General features: G+C 45.8%; 2 protein-coding genes across 2 annotated transcripts; both read right to left on the reverse strand.

Annotated features, from left to right (window-relative positions):
• Positions 1–1,259: 1,259 nt before the first annotated feature.
• Positions 1,260–5,857, reverse strand: LOC119459592 (uncharacterized). The gene is made up of 3 exons (XM_037721297.2): positions 5,380–5,857; positions 2,494–2,598; positions 1,260–1,583 (listed from the first exon to the last, which is right to left on the reverse strand). The coding sequence occupies exons 1-3, from the start codon at positions 5,629–5,631 to the stop codon at positions 1,497–1,499; spliced, it is 444 nt and encodes a 147-aa protein (XP_037577225.2). The 5' UTR covers positions 5,632–5,857; the 3' UTR covers positions 1,260–1,496.
• A 4,909-nt stretch (positions 5,858–10,766) lies between these two features.
• LOC119459593 (uncharacterized) lies at positions 10,767–18,528 on the reverse strand. The gene is made up of 3 exons (XM_037721298.2): positions 18,153–18,528; positions 12,748–12,852; positions 10,767–11,275 (listed from the first exon to the last, which is right to left on the reverse strand). The coding sequence occupies exons 1-3, from the start codon at positions 18,435–18,437 to the stop codon at positions 11,189–11,191; spliced, it is 477 nt and encodes a 158-aa protein (XP_037577226.1). The 5' UTR covers positions 18,438–18,528; the 3' UTR covers positions 10,767–11,188.
• Between the last annotated feature and the right edge of the window lie 2,103 nt (positions 18,529–20,631).

Raw genomic sequence — 20,631 nt, forward strand, 5'->3', positions numbered from 1 at the left:
TCCCTAAAACTCTCATTGGCCGTATGCTGTATGTGCGAGTGAAAGCGCGGGAGGGCGAGGGACCCGCGCTTTCACGGGGAGCGAACGCACGGTGGACAGCAAACGCGACTTCCCAATGGAAGGGGAGCGGTGGGCGAGGAGGGTATCGAGGCACCCTAGACTGTGCGTGCGCGTGCCCGCTCTCCCACTGCGGTCACACAAACAACGCGCACAACTGTTGTCGGCGGCGGCGGCGTTTTGCCCGCCTTCGCACCGAATGCGCCTGGTGTTGGTGACGTGTTTATGAAGAACGTTCCAACCTTTGCCATGCACCCTATGGCGGTGTACCGTAGCGACGATAGGGCCATGGTCCCTATGGTCACTAAATAAATGAAAACCACCGGATCATATATGTTTCTCATTCTTTAATAGTTCAAATGACCAATTACACTATCACATCTTAATAGTCATAATTGGAAATACATAATTCCCACAATAGCACAGCTTCACTGGTCTTCCATCTCCACCCCAGTGGAAGGGAAGACATTTTTTATGCAATAGACCCGAAATGAGGCAATACAGGAACTTGCCTAACGACGTCGAAGTGCCTAAAGTGAGTCAAAGAATAATTTTCATTTAAAAAAGAAGGAGAAACACGGCGGAGTTGCCCTTCTGCGGAGTACCGAAATGGCTTTCGTACCGTGACAGCTGCAGAGAGCAGCCTGCATTGTAGCCAGCACCACAGCCACATGCTGACACCGCCAGTATGGGAAGCGGTTGACCGGCGCCAGCATAGTCGACATCGCATGCAGGAACATGCGGAACGCACAGAAACAGGAATTAGGCTCGGTCATAGTGAAGTGTTTGAAAGAGCTCGTGGTATAGCGAGAGAATTGCTCCGGATGTGTGAACGTTTAGAAACGCTTGGGTTGATTTTGGGCAATGGACAGCCGATCCCGTATGGCTTCCGATCAAGATACGTACACCCTAAATGCCTCAAATGACCATTGATGGTGTGGATGGTTATATTACTGTCTTCCACGTGCAACTGCAGAAGTGCCAAGTGGTCGAGTTCGTCTACGTTCCTCTTTAGCAGAGTATTTCCCTTCCATAATGAATGACTGTTAAACTTAAAGAAGAAGTGCTTCGACGGAAAATCATACATGGCTTATTCACTTGAACCTTCTCCGAAAAAGGTCTCCCGTCCACAGACTATAAGCCAACAAACCTTATGATTGTTTATTTTCAGAAGATCATGCTTTTCTAGAGGGGAAAAAAAAAACTGAAGTTAACTGCCTAGTTGAAAGATGCGAACTGTTGTGCGTGAACTTCTCAACAATGCCAGCCGTTAGGGGGGTTCCATAGAGCCATTTAGGGTCAAGGGTAGCCGCAAACGTGATTGTTGAGAGCTTGGATGGACACGACACGGAATAGCGATTATGAACTTTATTGAGTGCCTACATTTGAGGCGATGATGCGCTTGAGTGCTTGTCATGTCATGTAAAAGCTGCCAGTGATTAGTCTTCGTTCAGTGGACCACACCAGGCATGCTGAAGCCTCAGATGACCATAGAACCGAAACCTAGCCTGACAGTGACCATTGGCCTGGAATAAAAGAAAATGCAAATGTAACAAACGTAATCATAAGAAGGCGCCATAAAAGGCAAGAAGTGCTTGTTCCACATTACTTTCACATATATAGTTAGGAATAATTGCACATTTCGTTTGCGATTGCTTTTACAGCTGCGAGTTTGGGGAAGAAACAATACTTGAAGTGGCACTTATTTTTCCGGTCTTAATTGGGCAATCATGCACAAAATACTAGATATGTGATTGGAAACTAGAAACTACTAAATATATCTGTTCTGAACTCCGTGGGGACCAGAATAAACTAATAGCACAGATACCAGATCAGTTACTTTTCAGTGCAATACAGGTTTGACAGGAAGATAAATGTTGATAAATAGATGTATTTGTCTATTCTTGCTGTAGAGGCTGCAGGTAGTCGGTGCGGATTGGTCGGTGCTATAATTTATCCGACGCATGCGTCGTACATGATGAAAATTCAGGGTAGAACACCTTATAGGCTTTTGACTCTGAAGCTTACAGAATTTGTTTCTCGAGAGCGAAAAGCACGTACAGTGCCGTCCACAACTAAAGAGAACACATAACTGCGCAGCAGGTGCGAATTTCCCGCTCCGGTAAATGTACAAGCACCTGGCTTTGCAGCAGACGTGATGGGGATGGTGGTGCTCCTACCGTTACGAACTGTTTCCTTTTGATAAAGCATTTCTTTAAGCTTTCAAGCTTAAAGCTTTAGGAGATCTTTAAGATTTATTAAGCTTTATTGCTTCAGCCGGTTCTTGTAGCTAAAACGCCAGCAAAGTAGAGCAAATAATGAGCCACATTGGCGTGTTTCCTCTAAGAGTGAACCGTTTTGCCCCTGCAGAAATTGTCTACACGTCTGGTGTCATCTGTGTAGTCGCATTCCCGTAGAGTAGCTACAGATACATACCGCGCTTCCAATTGGTAGGCACTGCTTCGCGGAGTAGGCGACCGAGCTGTTGCAGGTGCTCTCGACGGTCGTGAACTCGACTCTGATGATAATACCATGGGACAGCTGCACAGAGCGGGAAGAACAAAGGTGAAGCATGTCATGAATGCGATGCCATCACAGTCTCGTAAATTGACGTAGTAATATTGAACACACGGTATCTGTGACGCTGTCTGGTAGGAGCATATGGTTCACGAACAGGTTGATATAAGAAAAATGAACAGGTGAGCTAAACGCAACTGAAGCAGAAACATGAAGGGGGAAAAGACATTCGTGCAGTTATGGTGGGCGTGCTGGCCGCCCTTGTCATGAACGCCTGAACAAATCCACGCTCACTTGTGCGAAGGAGCGGCTTGCGTGCGTATCCCTCTCCCCCTCCTATGGAACACATCGCCAGTGACGTCATGAATGGGCAATTTTATTTGCGATTTGTTTTGAGTAGGATGCCCGGCAACCGTCGGTAGTGGAAACGGTGCTGGCACGGAACGTCAACATGCGAAAGTTGGCAGTTTTGACGTCCCAAAGGAGATACAGGTAGTTTGCGCACGCTGCATGGTTACATTATGATGGAGAAAAACGGACGCTCGACAGTCTACACCGAGCATCGCAGTGTAGTCAGCGTGACGGTGACGTTCAGCATGCTTCGACACCACTGGTGCCATTGGCGTAGCTTGACTGGTCCGCTGCAAGCCCGGCCTACAGTTCGGGTAGGAAGAAAAGTGCGTGCGTTTGCGCTATCACCACATGCAAAATCGCTTGTTCACCAAGCACTTGTGAGCATGCTTTTCGGCAACAGCTCATCGCCGCAGCCATGCTCCTGGCATGGAGAACACCGGGCAAATTTTCTACACTCCTGTCGGCGTCGACGTGAGGTATCCGACTGCGCCGGTCGTTGCGTGCACGCGAAAACACCGGATTATTGGTTTCTTCCATTTGGATTCACATACTGCACTTCAGGGAATGCCGCACTTTTCAATTTTACCGCGCGCCACCTGCACCGTGCTCTTGGATTTGTCTTCGTGCAAGGCAACTTCTGCACGAGTTCAACATCCTCCGGCACTGACCACTTTAGAAGTGCAGGCATCGTGTAAGTGCTCGGTAGCAGATGACAGGGCAACACCAGTTGAATAATGATGTGTGGACGTAATTATCGCCCGATTTGGTTGCAACAGTTTCTATAGCTGGTATATGAAGGTGAGGTATAAGTTCGATGCCTGAATGGTGGCGAGGGCAGGGAGTCACGTGGGACGTGAAATTGCTTTAGATCATACGTGTCTCGGCCGAAAGGCATTCTCAGCTGCGAAGAATTGTAGCACATCCAACGAGTCGGAATGTATATACAGCGAAGCTTTGTGCGAGTACATGAAGAGTCGGAGCACGAGTACATGTGCGCACACAAATTATACAGAGCTTTTGGTTAAGCGGAGTTCCTATGTACTAGGAAATGCAATGGATGCCTTGAACTCATGGTTTCAGACGCATGTGCATGCGCACGTAGCGCATTTGGAATGCATTTTATCCGCAGGAATCGTTTACTCTCTCATCACCGTGTAGCCGCGGATGCGCTAAGGTGAACTTCCCGTGTTTTTTTTTCCCCGCAAGGCTGGCGCTGCCGATGTCGCTCAAACGTGGACGCGAGCGCAATCTGGTGCGCTGTGAGCGTGCTCCGCTACGATTGGTTGGGCAGCCGGTGAGGTTCGCAAAGAAAATCTGCGCTTTTCAAACCGCATCTACGACCACCCTTTCGATCTCCCGGCGTAGTGCTGTCATGATAGCGATTATGTCGACAAGGACAAGAAAATACCCTCCCTTCTGCTACATGCATGCAAATTTGTCGAAAGGGTTCAGACAGGCCTGCGCCAAGTCAAGGGAGAACACTGCCAGATTCCAGAAGCGTGTCCTCACAGGAGTCAAAGATAGCATACTTGAATGCAAAACATTTCTCGAATCGAGAGGAATAGCAGCAGCTAAAAAAAGTGGCCGTCGAAGGATATAGTGGCAACATCAGACACTATGACGAAATGCGCCGCGCTAGTGCTGGCACTGGACTTTAACTTTCTGAACTGACACTGCACGGTAATGCGACGGCACTAGTGCAGGAAGTGCAGCTAGATCGAAGGGACCTTATATATACGCTCCTTCAGAGTTTACTTCAGCAGCAACAACACGACGCTGTCGGCGTCGTCATGCTGGAGTCGTCAAGCGGCGGTTTGACGCACTTAGCACCACAGCTGTCCTGTTATACTTGTGCACACCGCTGATTATATCCGATCGTATTCTGTACGCGATTATGTAGCGAATAAAGCTAGGAATGGAGCGACAGATTTAACTTACTTAACGCGATGCACTGAAATTATTTCGAGAGACCTCGAATTTCAGGCATAACAAACAGGGACAGAAATGGTAAAAACAGGATTCTTGCAACGATACCGTCGTTGTGCCGACGCCCTGAAAGCCTTCAGTTTCTTGAGGCAGAATAGAGGCTTAGCTCTAGTGTGCATGCACTTTTTTTTTGGGGGGGCGGGGGGTGGGGAGGGGGACGTTTACTTCAATAGATGGCAAACCAACTTGACAAAATCAGCTCCTAAACACTACAATGTAAGAAAAATGAAAGCCAACGGGTGGTACTGATAATCACGTGTTGGAGCTCTGCAAAAAGGGGCAGTTAATACATGAACGGCTGAAAGATGAACAAATTGGTAGATATTCGAGTTACTGAAAGAGTGGCGTGCGAACACGGACATAAGAGAAATGAAAAGCGTTTTCGTTTCACTCTTCGTTCTCTCCAGTGTTCGTGTCTGCGTGAATGAGTTGTTCAGGCGCGGCAACTTATAAAGGATCCCTTACCTGAGCTGCTGCACGAGTCAGTTCAAGAAGCGTGTTCAGATTTCCCTCATCCGGTTGAATAGTGCTGTTCTCCAGGGCTTTGTGCGCAAAGCGTCGGTACGTGTTCGAGGTAAGCCACCTGTGGGGCGCGATGATGCAGTCACCAGGCTTTTGTTCCTCTTCCGGTTTCTCGACGCAGCCTTCGAAAAAGTTGTCCATCTTCGATGCGACAAAGACCGAGCACAGTAGCACGACCAAGGCGAGCTTGAACATAGCGTATTTTCGTTGCGGGGTAGTGGCCGTAGCTAGCAGTCTTGAAGTAAAGGGGCGGCAAGCTTCGGAAGAAGTGGTTGCGCTGGCATACAGATTATGGAGGTTTGCCCGGACAGATTTGACAGTGGGCAAGAACGCGCTGATGTTTTTACGAAGGTGTAGATGGGGGCGCTGGCGATGCTGATAAAATAACGATTCAGCTTTATTGTAAGAGTGATAGCAGTAGCTGCAGAATATTTGGATTGTGAGGTCTAACTGCGCATGTATGAAAAAAAAAAACAGTAACCGGCGGAGGGGGGGGGGGGGGTGATGGGTTGGCCACTGCATATCTTACTCCGTGCTCTAAGATAACAAAGGTAGCAGCTTTCGCTAGCAAAAGCTTGATAAAAGAGAACATTTGAGTGTGTGGCAAGTAACCCCGTTTCGTGGCAATGGCAATGCGCTGCGCCCAAAGCTGAAAGCAAGGCGCTGCTATCTGAGCCACGGGCACCCCCTGCACGAAAATCGCAATGGCTGGCCGACATTAGCTTTCATTCTTTGGTATGATACATCTTGCCGTGTTGTGCATCTTGACGATAACGACAGCATGGCCACGTCCAAGAAAAATACGAAAACCAAACATTTTTTAACGATAAGTGCATCTACGATACGCCGATAACGAAAAACCGGCGTATACAATCGAGACCATTGATACCCTATAGGATGCATGCACAACTTTGTTTACACGCATTCAGGGGTACTATCGCGCTGAATATGAGCTGCGACACGCAAGCCGTGGCTGCATCGATGCTATCTAGAAAAAAAAAGTTCACCGACGATTACGATACTACATAAAGCGAAGCTTTAGCGCAGCTCTTTACCAATTTTCATTTTGCGATCTCGTGCGGCATGTTGCAAACGGAGCGAGGTGTGGCGCGACTGTCTCGCTAATCGGGAGATCGCGAGAAGCAGCGCGTGGGTGAAGCGTGGGCGCGATTTACTGTAGCCGCCGCAGACAGACTTCTCACATGACGTCGTGCTACTCTGGCGCCATCTCGTAGCCATCGTCGCCGCAGTGCGCGTCTTGTGCAGCACTACGCTTTTCTTCTCACACTTTCGCCATACCCTCGTCCTCCGCTTTCCGGCTCATGCTTTCGTTGACCCTCCTCCTGCGCTTTTCTCCTCGCATTCTCTTCCTTCTTGCCGCTTTTTTTCCTCCCCCGCTGCGCTCCGCGTACGTTCTTTCATCTGCTGCGCTCGTTCGCTCGGTAACGCAGGGAACGCGGATTCTCGATGCTGGAACGGGCGCCGAAGGCTGCGCTCAAAAAAAAAAAAAAAGCGGAGAGGGTGTCTCCATTTCAGCGATGCGCATACCCCCTGCTTTCTGTAGTCTGCTTTTTTCCCGGAGTGATAATACACTGGGCCACGGAACAGCTATCGCTGCATCGCGGATAAAAAAAAAAAAAGATCGAGCAAAAAAAAAAAAAAAGAGAATAGTTACGATGCAAGGACAGCGTGCACCATGAAGAAGCACGCTGGTCTAAGGGCTAAATACTTACGGGCTGTTGGGCCACTGTGTTATCTCTCCGAGAAGAAAGCAGGCAGCGTAAAGCACGGGGGTATCCGCATTTCTAGAATGGCAAAACGCACTACACTTTTACAGTGGAGCCAAGGTCCATCTAAATAGGTCGTGAAGCTTGGAACGAAGAGCGTGCCAAAACCTATCGCCAGATATATCAGTTAGTGGTGCACGATGGAAGCGCGACTAGGCGACGGGGGGACAAACACTCAAATTAGGAAACCTTTGTGAAATAAAATGTTCGAAAATTTTCAATCAGAATACTGTAATACGAGTAAGTGTTCCGTTTGAAATATTTTTGCTGTACTAAAAGAACAAATGTTAATTTTGTTTCTATTTCACAATTTACTAGTTCGTTCTAGGTGACCCCTACCAATCAGTGATTCTGGCGCAAGACTTGGCCAGACTGTGCAAACCAGCTATTATGTCGTGCGGAATGTCGTTGCTCACCTACAACGCAGTGTTTTCATCCGAGTTGTTTTTTTATTTCCTTGCGTGTTTGTTCAAAGCGTGGCGTGCGCTTCACTTCAAATTTTGCGTGGCCTAGCGCTCGGCATTCATTGGCGAAAGGTGTCAGTGCAGGTTTTTTGTTATCGTGCAAGTTCACGATTGCGGCATCCGACACGCTGTTTCTCGTCGTGACGATAAATGCGAACGCTCCGCGAAGAAACAGTCGCGCAATGTTCGTTCACTCTCCGCAACACAGGCTCTTGAGTGTCCGACGGCAAGCAAAATTAGTAAGTCAAATGTTTTCTAAATGATAATGTGGAGCAATGTTCTCTGATAACTGTTGGATATGAATACATGGTGTCGCACGGAATCGCGAATGATTCTGTGCAAAGCTTTCGCATATGTTGCTATACATTACGACTGTGTGCTGGTCATAGTACTTTTGATCTATTGAAACAAGTTTTGCTTGGTCAGTTATATTGATGGCATTATTCTAGACGAATAAAAGTCAAGTTTTCTTGTAAGCCTCTGTGAACTGTCATTTATTTCCATTCCTATCGCTCACCATTCTAAGGCTCCTACTGGAGCAATTGCCGTCAATAACAGCCTAATTATGATCACATTAAGACGTACACCATTCCTATAGTTTAATGACACGCTGGCGCTTCAGCTGAGGCGAGTCGCAAGCTCGCCTCAGCTTCAAAACAAAAATAACTGCTGGCGTAGCGGTCGAAATGTCGGACGCTGAAGAAATTCAAACATTCGCGCCAAGCAGCCTACGATCTAGACGTCACTGCCATTTCCGGTTATGACGTCACTTCTTATTTTTAAATTTTTGCTTGCTGCTAGTTGTCCCTCCGATACGTAGATGGTAACGGCTGCAACGAGCCGCCATTTTATTGACACGTGGTCTTCTACGGAAGCTACGCTACCAGTTTACATATACCTTGGCGGAGCTGTATATGTCTACCCTCCCATAGATCTACAATGTCCGTGCCTCAAAACGTCCGCGCCATCTATGAGGAGGCAAAGCAAGCCAGTAAGGCATGCGTTGACAACCTAGCGTAGCAAGAGGAAAGTTAAGAAAGCACCCAATGCTACATAACGGCGCCCTCTATGAGGAGGGGGAGCCAACCAGTAAGGCATGTGCTGACACCTGGCGTAGCAAGAGGAAAGCTTGGAAACGGGTGACGAGTAGCAGCGAAAATAGTGCCGAGAGTTTGCTCATAAGCGGCGGGCTGTACAGGAAGACCGGTGCCGCGAAGCGGAGAATGCGGCGAAGCGACGCAGGTACCACGCCAGTAAATTGGATGAGCACAATGGTGCGCATGCTATATTTCAGAGGGACTTTCTGGACAGACATTTCGGATTCAGTTGTGCGGTGTGCTACAGACTGTGGTTCGAGAACGATTTGGTGGTGATTGGTAACGTTCGAGATTTCGCGAAGAGCGAACGGGATGCGTTTTTGACAGCTACCCCAGCTCCCGACTTCGCCAGCTGCTCGGTTTGGCTGCGGTGAGGGAGCGCTAATGACTGTAACACGCATCGATCATTTGGTATGACAGGTGCCTGCTAACAAGCTGCCCGCTGCATTTCCGCGCCTGCGCAAAGAACCGAATATGCAGTTAGTATGTTGCGTGCGCTGGTATGGGGAGGCCGAGTGTAGTGCGTACTGCCGAAGAACAGCGTCGCTGGTAGCCCACATTCACAGTGTAGAATAGCTGAGATTTTTTTTTCTCGAGAGCGCAGCTGCGGCCACGGCTCCACACTTCGCTCGTTTGCAACGTGCCGCACGAGACAGATTGTCCGCGCCATCCAGTATATCGCGAAATGAAAACACGTGTAGAGCTGCGTCGGAGGTTTGTGCTGGGCAGCGTTTACCACTAAAAGTAGCTAGGTGGTGGTAACCACACGGAAGTTTGTGTATTCACATGAATTCATCTATTCACTCCTAGATGGCGGTACGCATAGAGTTTCTCACTATAACACCTAGAGGGTAATCTGGCGCCACCGTCTATGCGAGTTTCTTAAAGGGCGATGTGTCTTCATGGGAATGACAGGATATGTGTCTGCGGGGCTTGTGTTGGCTGGTGTCGTACGAGGCTTCGTCTAAAACGTGGCTATGGCTGCACAAATAACCCGTTCTTAAAATAAAATCTACATAAAAGGCTTTCATTCACCCATATTACATCTCTTAATAAAGTTTACTCACATACAATGCAGAATCAAGCGAAGAAAGGACAAGAACAGACGACAAATTTTTCCAAAGCGAGCGAGAATCTTGTCGTCTGCCCTCCAACTTTAGCGGCCAGTTGATACTTTTTACGTTTCATATAATTGTACATCCAATAGTAAGTCCTCAAAATTAAACAAAACATGTTTTTGTGTATAATAAAGCTAAAGGAACTTTTTACGTGTTGTTTTAACAGGAAATGAATCATTGTGACAGACGGAACGGTGCTAGCCAGGCGCGTCTTCAAGGCAAATTTCTGGCTCTCCGAGAACGATGACAATCCGAAGTCACAATATACCGGCATTCCCATGGATACCACAGCGCAGCAGCGCTGGTTTTCCCTCTAGGATATAGTGTGAAACTCTATAGGGTGGTACGGGTTTTGTGGCACACGAAACGTAAGGTCGAACGGAACGGAGTGGAAAATGACCTTGAGCAGCTAGCAAAAGAATGCATAGCATTAATACTAGATAGCGTTAGCCTGGCGTTTTCGGCCCGTTCCACTCATGCCAGAGCATACACACAGCACCTCAGGAATAACGCTAGTGTGCTTAGAGTGAGCCTGCGCACAACGCTCATCCCAGCAGCCGTTCCTTGGTTCAGCCGCGGGAGCGAAGGAATGCAGCGCTGATGGTGCATTCACTTTGCTTCTGCGCTTCTAAAGCTAAACACATTTCGCGTCTTTGGATACCTTCGAAACCTCCGCGCGTGTCACACATTCGCCGTAGATAGCGGAAATGGTAGCGGTCGTGTGTTGCCGTTGCCTAACAAAAAATAATAAAAATGAAAATAATAATAAAAAACATTAAAAATAAATTGTAATGAAAGACAACTGCTTTTTGTTGCATTTATTTTTTCCATTAATCATGAGCAAATGAGGGAGAAGTACTACGACGCCAAACAATAAACTGCTCAATCAATTCTCCTCCCAAGGAAATGTGTCTCGTCGACTGAGTCACGGCCGGTAAGGAGCGCGCGTCTCTGTGCACCCAACCAGCCTTATATGACTGGGTTTTTCACTTTTAAAAGAACATGCATTTCTAGAAAAAGAAATTGTGAATTGTTTAACTTGAATATGCGATGTGTCGTGCATGAGTTGTGCCGCAAAAGTAATGCCATTCGTTATCGTGGTGCCAAAGATCTTTTCCTAGTCGAGGGCAACCGCAAACGTACTGATTGTGAACTCAAGATGCCATGAGAATAGTGATAATTAGCTTTATTTAATGCCTACTTTGTGTTGAAGCTACGGTTAATCGCTTTTCATGTTCTGTGCCGAAATAGAAATCTGCGCTACGTGTAAAAAACTGCAGTTTGCTCTACTCCTTGGTACGTGGAACGCACCAGGCCTGTTCAAGCCTCATAACACCGTAGTGTCGAAACATTGCCTGGCAATGTCCATTCGCCTGGAAAAAGAAAAAAAATCATGTAAATGCAATGTTGAGCACACACCGTGAAGAAAAAATAACTGGTAGTTCTAGTTGAAAACCTTACTGGAGTTGTTCGGCTAAAATGCAACGGCACATTTGGTTTGTGACTGAGCTTTTGCAGGTGCGAGTCCTCGCAAAGAGCAGTATTTATAGGAATATTGCTTCTTCCTGACTTACTTCTACCATTATAAAGCAACCTTAAATATGGGACTGAGATCCAGAAGCTGTACTAAATGCGACAATTACGAACCAATCGACACCAAAACAAACCAAAGAGCACAGGTATTGGATCAGTTACACTTAATTTCACTACAAGTATCATTGGATTGCATTGATGCTAAAGGGGACATTTATTGATATATTCTTTCTTTAGACGCTGCCGGTAGATCCTGGGGGTTGGTGGATTGTCTATCTTTGCCTACGCCTAGCTGTTATTCTGCGCTCGTTTCATATATTATGTGAATTGAGTACAGCATTGCTGTAGGCTTCGCATCCTGAAACTCACTAAAAGTAGTTTCTACCGAAGGAATTGCATGTGCAGTGTGGCCAACTGTTAAAGGTAACACGAGTGTGTCTCACGTCGTTATTTCTCCCTCTGGCAAGTGTAGAATTACTCGGCTTTCCAGCAAACGATGTGTGGTTGGTGGCGGGACTAGATTTATCCACCCCTCTAGGGCGCTGACATTACTTCAGCTGGATCATGTTGCTCGAGTGCCAGCAAGGTAAGTGTCATATTGGCGATAGTTTTGGGAACGCGCCGACTTCAAATGAGAACACAAATAGCGGACAAATACACATCATGACAGGAGAAAGCGCGTATCAAACAATGCGTGAATAGCAACTGTATGCTTTCCAGGTGTGTGATATTTGAAACCGTAAAAGAAGGATGGTGCGAAAGCACCAGAACACCACTTCCCTCGCATCCATCATTTTGTTGCGCATTCGCAATCAAGAATACTTCTACAGACGACTAAGCGACAGATGGCGCACTCGCGAACATTTCTGCACCATAGTGAAGTCATTACGACCGATTCAAAAATCACTCTCGTTCTTTACACGCTCTGAAACTTTCTTTTTCTTTTTGGCAATTTGCTTTGCTATGCATTAGTTACAGTGCGTAGCTACGTTTCCAGGATGGCTTACATGCCAATAATTGTTTCTGTGATTCTTTCTGTAAGCCTGCTTGTATGTCTCAGTTGTATGTGCTGTGATTCCAAATCGAAACCTGTTTGTCCGTGTCTAGTATTTGTGTCGTGCTTTCAAGTCGTCAAAGCGTTCCCGAAAATAACAGGAACGAACTAGAGCAATTTATTTTTCTGATGTCATTCTTATGTTATTCGTATGTTTCCTGTAAGAGTTAAACGTTAAAGCTACATGCACAAATTGACTTTATACGACTGGTATCATTTGCCTAGCCACATTCCAGCACCGTAGATATACATCCATACCTCACTGCCAAGAGGTGGGCACTGCTCCTCAGAATAGGCAACCGAGCTATTGCAGCTACTCTCTACGGTGGTGAACTCAAATTTGAGTATGAAGCCTTCGGCCAGCTGCATAGAATGGAAAAAACAAATGCAAGACACGTTATGATGCCGACGCCATTGTAGTGCCGCACGTCCACGTATTTTACAAATCCGCGGAGTGGTCAGGGACGCACGGCGGTAGAAGCATATGGTACATAACAACGTTTGAGGAAAAGCAAACGGACACAAGGTTGCGCTGAACGCAACTGGAGGTCTCTTTCTCCGACATAAGAATGTGCAATACCACAATCCGATTGACGCATGCGGTCGATGTGCTAATAAAGCATTAAAAAAAAGTCGCAGTTTCGCCCGAAAGGCGAAGCATCGATTGCGAAAGCAAATTAGTGAACAGCTGTACGAAGTTAGGATAGTAGTTTTATCGGCCATATAAGCTTCTAAACCTACGCATACTCACTAAATGAACAAGCATGATGTCACGCGCGTTCAAGCAAACATGAACACACCTCACTCGATGACCACGGGAACTCGCTGGCTCATCCTCGCACGCGTTCACTCGCACATGCAGCATACGGCGTGCGGCGACTATTTTACCGCCGTTGGATTTTATGCGTAACCACAAGTCGACGGCGTTGACGACGGCGACGCCGACGGCAGAAATGCGTCTGGAGTGTCCATATAATTGCTATTGCACTAAAATGCCAGAGACACCCAGAGCAAGGCATCATTCATATTCAGACTGATCCAGCGGGTTCCAAGTTCATAAGGCCTTGAAATCTAGAATTTGTATTTCTAATTGTTAAAAGGCAACTGGTAAACAGGTCTGTGTGTTTAATTTCCACATCATTGTTGAAGTACACATTTTTCGGCCATCATAAGTATACTGCCCAAGCAACAAGCGATGAATTTCGCACGCCTGAAGCCGCAGGCGGGGAAGCACGATACGGTGCGCGCTGATGGGTTCCCACGGCATTGCGTGGTTGGGGCTGTGAATAATTTGCTCAAATCTGGCAGGGTCAGGCGCAATGTGAAGCTTAAAGCAAGCGTGACGACTATTCGAATGAATGCAATGTAGAAGGACATACCTTCTCTACCTAGCTCGCCACGGTTTCGCGCCATTGAGTCTTTCGAAGCTAACCTATATATACAGGGCGTTTCTGCGAACAGCTTCAAAAATGTTTTAAAATTGCCTGTGGCAGATAGCACTATTCTAGTCCTTGAGCTCGGCTACTCAATGAGGCGGACATTCCTTATCCCAAAAAATTGAAATCTATAAGCGAATATTTAACAAGAATTCACTAATTAAGTTATTTTCTAATTACCTACGGCAAATATTGGAATTTAGAAATTATAGTGGGTGAAACTGCAAGGCATAGCCACTTGAAAAGAATTGTGTACATGACACTATTTACTAGATATGCATCGTCAAACTTGCGATGAAAATGCACTGTCGTTCCACTTACTTTCTCAGTAAGACGACGTTTTATCCATTGAATCCTAAACATAACTGAAATGCCAGTGCAATTCTCTGCAAAGCTATTGAATTAACATCTCGAAACTGGTGTCATCCTGAGAATTCGTTCCAAGCGGATCCGCCTTGCAAGCTTCCCGGCTAAAATTTGTAAATTGAAATAAGTGTCATAAGGTGTTTTGTTAAAAACGTAATTAGTGAATTTTTGTTAATTGGTTGATTATGCATTTCAATATTTTTTTCAAGTCTGCCTCTTCGATTAGATCGACCAGCTCATGGAGTAGAATTGTGCTATCTCCCCAGCCAATTTTTTTTTTCAAATTATTGACAGTGTTCGCTGAAACACCCGGTATAATTATGCCAACTTGATCTTGACCTCCAAAGTAGTACTGTACAATATTAGAAAGTGCCTTTTAAATTTCTTATTTTATTTTCATTTCAAAAATACCCTTTAAGGCCCTCAGAGAGCGTATTACATCCGGGGTTGGGTTAATACAGTACAGAAACATAATAATAATTATTACATATATTACAGTGAAATCGTCATTCGAATGTACACAATGCGTAATATTCAATAAAATATTTTACAAAGAAAGCAAAGCATACTGCAAGCGTATCACAAAATAAGTAAGGATATTTCGCCTACGGGCACAAGGTTCTCAAGCCACTCTTTATATGCCTCAAAATTTGAGTCCATTTCTGTCCGATCACCCAGAATGAGCATGTGTCACAAAGACATAGTGGTTATAACAATCCTAAATGCGCATCCATATACAGAGTGTTACTTTTTTAGCTCCACTTACACTGTTAAGAAAACGTTGTTTCATACATTGAAGCACAAATGTAACTGGAACGCCAATGCCATTCATCACGCACTTTGGAAGTTATCTCGAAACTGGCGTAGTCCTGAGAATTCGTTTGAAGTCGATATGCCTTGCATGCTGACAAGCTACATTTCGTAGATTGAAATAAATGTCCGTAAAGTTTTTATTTAGAAACGTTATTAGTGTAATTATAGCATTTCATTAAGCATTTTGATGTCTCCTAGAAGTAATGTCTGCTTCATTGAGTAATTTATATCGAGGCTTAGAATTCTGTTATCCGCCACAGGCAATTCAAAAACAATTTGTTGGATGCAGCAAACAAGCAAAAAAAATAATAACACACTGTATGGGTACAGTGATGTAAGAAGTATAATCTACAATTGTGTTTCTCTCGGTGTACACACAATTTTCCCTACGATAAGAAAAAAAGATCGTTGTGTCTCACAGTGTGCATGCGCCGGAAGTAATGGTTGCACTTCGGCATAGCTTCGGAACAGTTTAGTGCATAAACACTAGCACAGCATCACAATGAACTTGATGCGTTAGCATTCTTAGTGCACTTCGCGCCCTTTCTAAGATCTATCTATCTATCTATCTATCTATCTATCTATCTATCTATCTATCTATCTATCTATCTATCTATCTATCTATCTATCTATCTATCTATCTATCTATCTATCTATCTATCTATCTATCTATCTATCTATCTATCTATCTATCTATCTATCTATCTATCTATCTATCTATCTATCTATCTATCTATCTATCTATCTATCTATCTATCTATCTGTGTTTGCTGTCTAGAATATGCTGAGTGATCTGTAACAGGTGATTTGATAATGGGATAATGATATGTAAGGTGCTATTTCAGAACGGCGCGATACGAATATGGATACGTTTTCGCCAAATGCCCCTACGTGGAGTTGCGTATAGAAGGCTCTGGAGGCAGCTCGTCTAGGAAGTTGTAGACGAATGTGATACGTACCGCGGTCCGTGCTTTCTTGTCTTTTTTTTTACAGACTACAATACTGCCAACACGACCACAAGTGTAGTTGGCGAGGTTGATCGCTGACCGCACGTGCTAGCGTTCGCGAAAACATGTGGAGATTCCAGGCGCGTGTTTCGATTTATAGGTCAAATGGCCGCTGTTGAGCTCCGACAGGTGGCTTGAAAAAGGCGAGGTACAAACCCGTTTAAGTCGGCAAAGTGGGTGAAGTTCGCGACTAACGCTTTAATGAATAAATATAGAGAGCTAGTGTTAATATCCATAGCCCGTTTCATTCTTCTAGCGTGCAACTGTGTGGAAACTACGCAAGAAGTTCGTTCATCAAACTGTATCACTGCGTGCGTTCCGGGGTCTAGTCGAGCTGTCACACATGGTATCTCAAGCATTCGGGTGAGACTGGTGCAACGGGCTGCTACCCGCCGCGGTGGCTCAGTCAGCTAAGGCGTTGCGCTGCTGAGCACGAGATCGCGGGATCGAATCCCGGCCACGGCGGCCGTATTTCGATGGAGGCGGAATGCAAAAACGCCCGTGTGCTTGCGTTGTAGTGCACGTTAAAGAACCCCAGGTGGTGAAAATTAATCCGGAGCCCTCCAATAAGGCGTGCCTCATAATCAGAACTGGTTATGGAACCTAAAACCCCAGAAAGAAGCTGCAACGGGCTGCTAAAGAAGTACCTGAAACGGAAAACAACGGAAAGCAAGATGATGATGATAATAATAATAATAATAATTTATTTAATAAGAGCCGTAAGAGACAGTTTGTTAGGTGTTAGGGACTGAACATTTTTCATTTATTACGTAGCCTAAATAAACAACAGTTTAACATCACCCCTGGAAAAAAAGCGATGAATTGTGGCTTGTTGCGAACGCAACTATATGAGGTAAGAAATATTGCTATAGCCTCCACAGCATTGCAAGCTATGCGCGACAAAAAAAAAAAAAAAACGCCAGAAAAAATCCCGAGAACAGTTGTTTAAATACGTGAATAACAAGGCCTTCCGCAGCGCGACAGTGTACCATATGACTTGCTCTTCCGCATTTTTCCATGTTTGCTATTAGAAGAGAAGGCAGGCTCCCTCAGTAGACCATGTCTTTCTCTCTTTTAAGTCAACCGCTGTTCTTTATAGCCTTAATATCACCATGGGCTCCCAAGCCTGCTTTAGGACCATCTGACTTTTACTTAGATTCCTTTATTAGTGACTATTGGGGATATCCACAGCGCACTTTCTATTCTCTTAATCTTTCTCTCCCCTTTTTCCTTCTCCCAGTGCCGGTTAGCCAATCGGGCTCAGTCCTGGTTAACCTCCCTGCCTTTCATCAATCATTTTCTCTCTCTCTTTTTCTTCACCTTACTTTCTTTTTTAGACGGCGCTATCTTGGTGATGGGCCCAAATTTTCAGATTATACTATCTCTGTGATCGGCCTACATTTGTTCGTTGAGCCAGGCTTTCGGTTCCTGATGGCGCGCGTCACTTCACCGTACCCACCTGGTTTTCGTTTCTGCCTTTTTTCACAAATTAGGCACCATTCTGCTCCCTATTTAGCTCTACGACTACTTGATGTGTCTTTTCATGCTTAATTGATCTTAGTAATCTTCCTAAGTCGCCCGTCACTATATTAGTCTAGGAGCGCGCGAATAGCATAAGCTTTATGTACTAGACAGTCTGCCTTCCACTACAAGATCGCAGCGCTTAATTCATTCATTTTCGTGTCCTACGTGCCCTAGACAGACTCAAATTGTCACATTTACTAGACGAAAGTTGTCAGCAGACATATCTCATAATCCTCAAATTGATCTGAACTCTCCAAAGAAGACGTTGGCCGGGATAATGTATGCCTATTTCAATCTGGTTTTATTCCGAATCAGCCATTAGCCTTGAGTAATAGGTGGAAAATGGCTCGCACCCCGCCCATTTGGGCTTGCGCTACGCGCATGAGGTCGGGGCCCAAGCCATTCTGACCTATCACGAAACGCTAATGACGCATGACGTTGCGCCAGCGCTTGTCTTCAAAAATTATGACTGAGCACTGGGTAATTTACAAGCGCCAACCTTAACAGTGGCACTTACCTGAGTTGCTATACGAGTCATTTCAAGAAGAGTGTTGAGGTTCCCTTCATCTGGTTGAATAGAGGCGTTTGCCAGGGCCAAGTGGGCGTAATGCCGGTACGCGTTCGAACTGAGCCACGTTTGAGGCGCCAGGGTACAGTCGCCAGAATCTCGTTTTTGTCCAGGCTCTACGCATCCTTCGAAAAAGTCGGTCATCTGGGACGCGACGAAGGCCGAGCTCAGCACCACGAGCAAAGTGGACTTGAGCATTGCGTATCGTCTCTGGGGGGTCCGTTTCTGTAGCATGGGGACTTGCGGGAACGTGACAGTAAGCGTCGGAATGAATAGCGTAGTGGTGGCAGACAGACGGGAGGCGGCGTTGCCTGGTCGTATTTAACAGTGGACGAATATGAACGCAATTCAGGTTTTAAAGATGTTCAGACGAGGACGCTGATAACGCTGCGATTCGGGCTTTCTGTTAGACTGACATGTCAGAGTAACGGCAGAAATTAGGAATGTGAAGTGGGACTGCGAGTGTAATCATATAAAAATAAAAGCTGTGACAGCGCTCCCTAAAAAAAAAATGTCCGAAGTTTTATCAAAGGGAACAGTTTGCGTGCGAGAGGCAGCTTAGTTTTGTTGCAGTGAATGTGCGCGAACTAAGGTCAGGTCTTCATAGAGACAGCTATATTTAAAGAGCGACCTCCAGCACAGGGCCTTGTAACTCAGCAGCCACGCCGCCGACAGAGCCGGTGCGACAGCTCAGACTATTATCCATGTATTCCGAGGTCGTCGGGAGAGCGCTAATCTATGTTCTGGTTTTCGTTTTGATAGTTAATCTTTGTCTTCGTGGTTCACGTTGCACGCTGTATAGTATAGGCCTATTATTTCATCTGCTTCTCCTAATGTAAAGCTTTCTAAAATTTTCATTCAACATGCTGCATTCACAAACGTATTGAACTAGTGAACTGCAAACGTTTTACTGGACACGTACCCAGCTGACATGTTTCATTGATGGATTCAGTGATTGAGCATTTGACTGTTGCACTGAGGTAAACAGGGGTTCAAATTGCGCCGCCATTTTACTTTTTGTCCAAGAAGGCCTCAAACAAGACCAGGCAGGCCATAATGTGGTGGCTGGAAGAGTTCCCAATAAAGACAAGCCATCATAATTTACCAACTGAGAGTCCTCTTAAGTACACTCTGCCGGCAGTAGGATGGAAGTTCAGGGAAGCACCGGAGCTCACTCGTTGATGCAACCGCTGCAGGTGGCTGCCGTCAGTGCTGCCGGCTACATGAAAGCGTGGGTACCCATTAATTTTTGTTTCATAAACGTGTAGGGCAAAGCTAGGATGAACTTCCTGTCCATTCGCTTCACGTTTTCCATTACAAGAATGGCGTGGGTGTAATCAAGAAGTTAGGGCAGCAGAGAAAAACACGTGAACGGCAGGAATAAGGCCAGCAACCACAGCGTGCAACGATGCCTTCGGCAAAACGATAACGCTACCGTCGAGACGATATGCGGAAGTGACGGACATATTGATTGCAATTGTGGGCAGGTTGTTATAGAGAAACAATTACCAAAATTGTTACTCGCGCATATGTGGTCTCTACATGATCTTTATGAAAGATCAGTGCTACTTTATTTAAGGCATCTTCATGTCATAGTGCAAAATTATAGACGGCATACTTGCATGCGTGGCAGGCCTATTATCACCAACTCGAAGCACGGATCACCCCACTTGAAGACGGCGTCAATCTCGACCCTCTGGCTGCTCAAGCTGGAGGCGTCACTTCACCTGAGTGGTATCAGGTACCAACTTAACCGGTATCACATACCAGGCTGCCTCCTGTTTGGCGCCCTAATCTCCCCCATTCCAGAAAACGCTCATGATACCCTCGGGGCATTCTCGCTAGGTTGGCTTGAACCAACAGGACCTCGTAAAGCGCTCTCGCGAAAGCAGAGCTTTACGCTGGTTTATCTGATACAACGGCTGCGCCTCTGTGAACCGCTTGTACGGCTAGTTTATTCATACTGGCGCAGAGTAAATAGCTTTGACTTGAAAGAAGCTAACAAAGGGAAGAAACACACCTCGCATTCACTACTTGGGACTCAATTTTGCAGTTTCGAACAAACGCGCGCATTACCAAAACAAGAAAAAGCTGCAGAGAAAGCTTAAATTGTCAATGGAAAGAATGTGACAATATATGAAATGAAACTTCTTCGAAACAGTGTAATCACAGCATTTGTTCAATAATAAATTCCTAATAAATGCGCTGACTGGGAGAGAGGCATCGCTGGTACAAAGAACTAATTCTGGGTTTTTACGTGCCACAAACACGATATGATATCGAGGCGCCGTTGTGGGAGATAGCGGAATAAACTTCACCACAAGAGGTTCATTCTTGCACACGTACATTCAAGTCCGCAAGCGTTAAGCCTTTCGCCCCCATGCTACCAGCGTACCAGCGTACCAGCGATGCCATGTACACTGATACA

The sequence above is a fragment of the Dermacentor silvarum genome, chromosome 7 (genome assembly GCF_013339745.2).
Source record: "Dermacentor silvarum isolate Dsil-2018 chromosome 7, BIME_Dsil_1.4, whole genome shotgun sequence".
Taxonomy (NCBI): Eukaryota; Metazoa; Arthropoda; class Arachnida; order Ixodida; family Ixodidae; genus Dermacentor; species Dermacentor silvarum.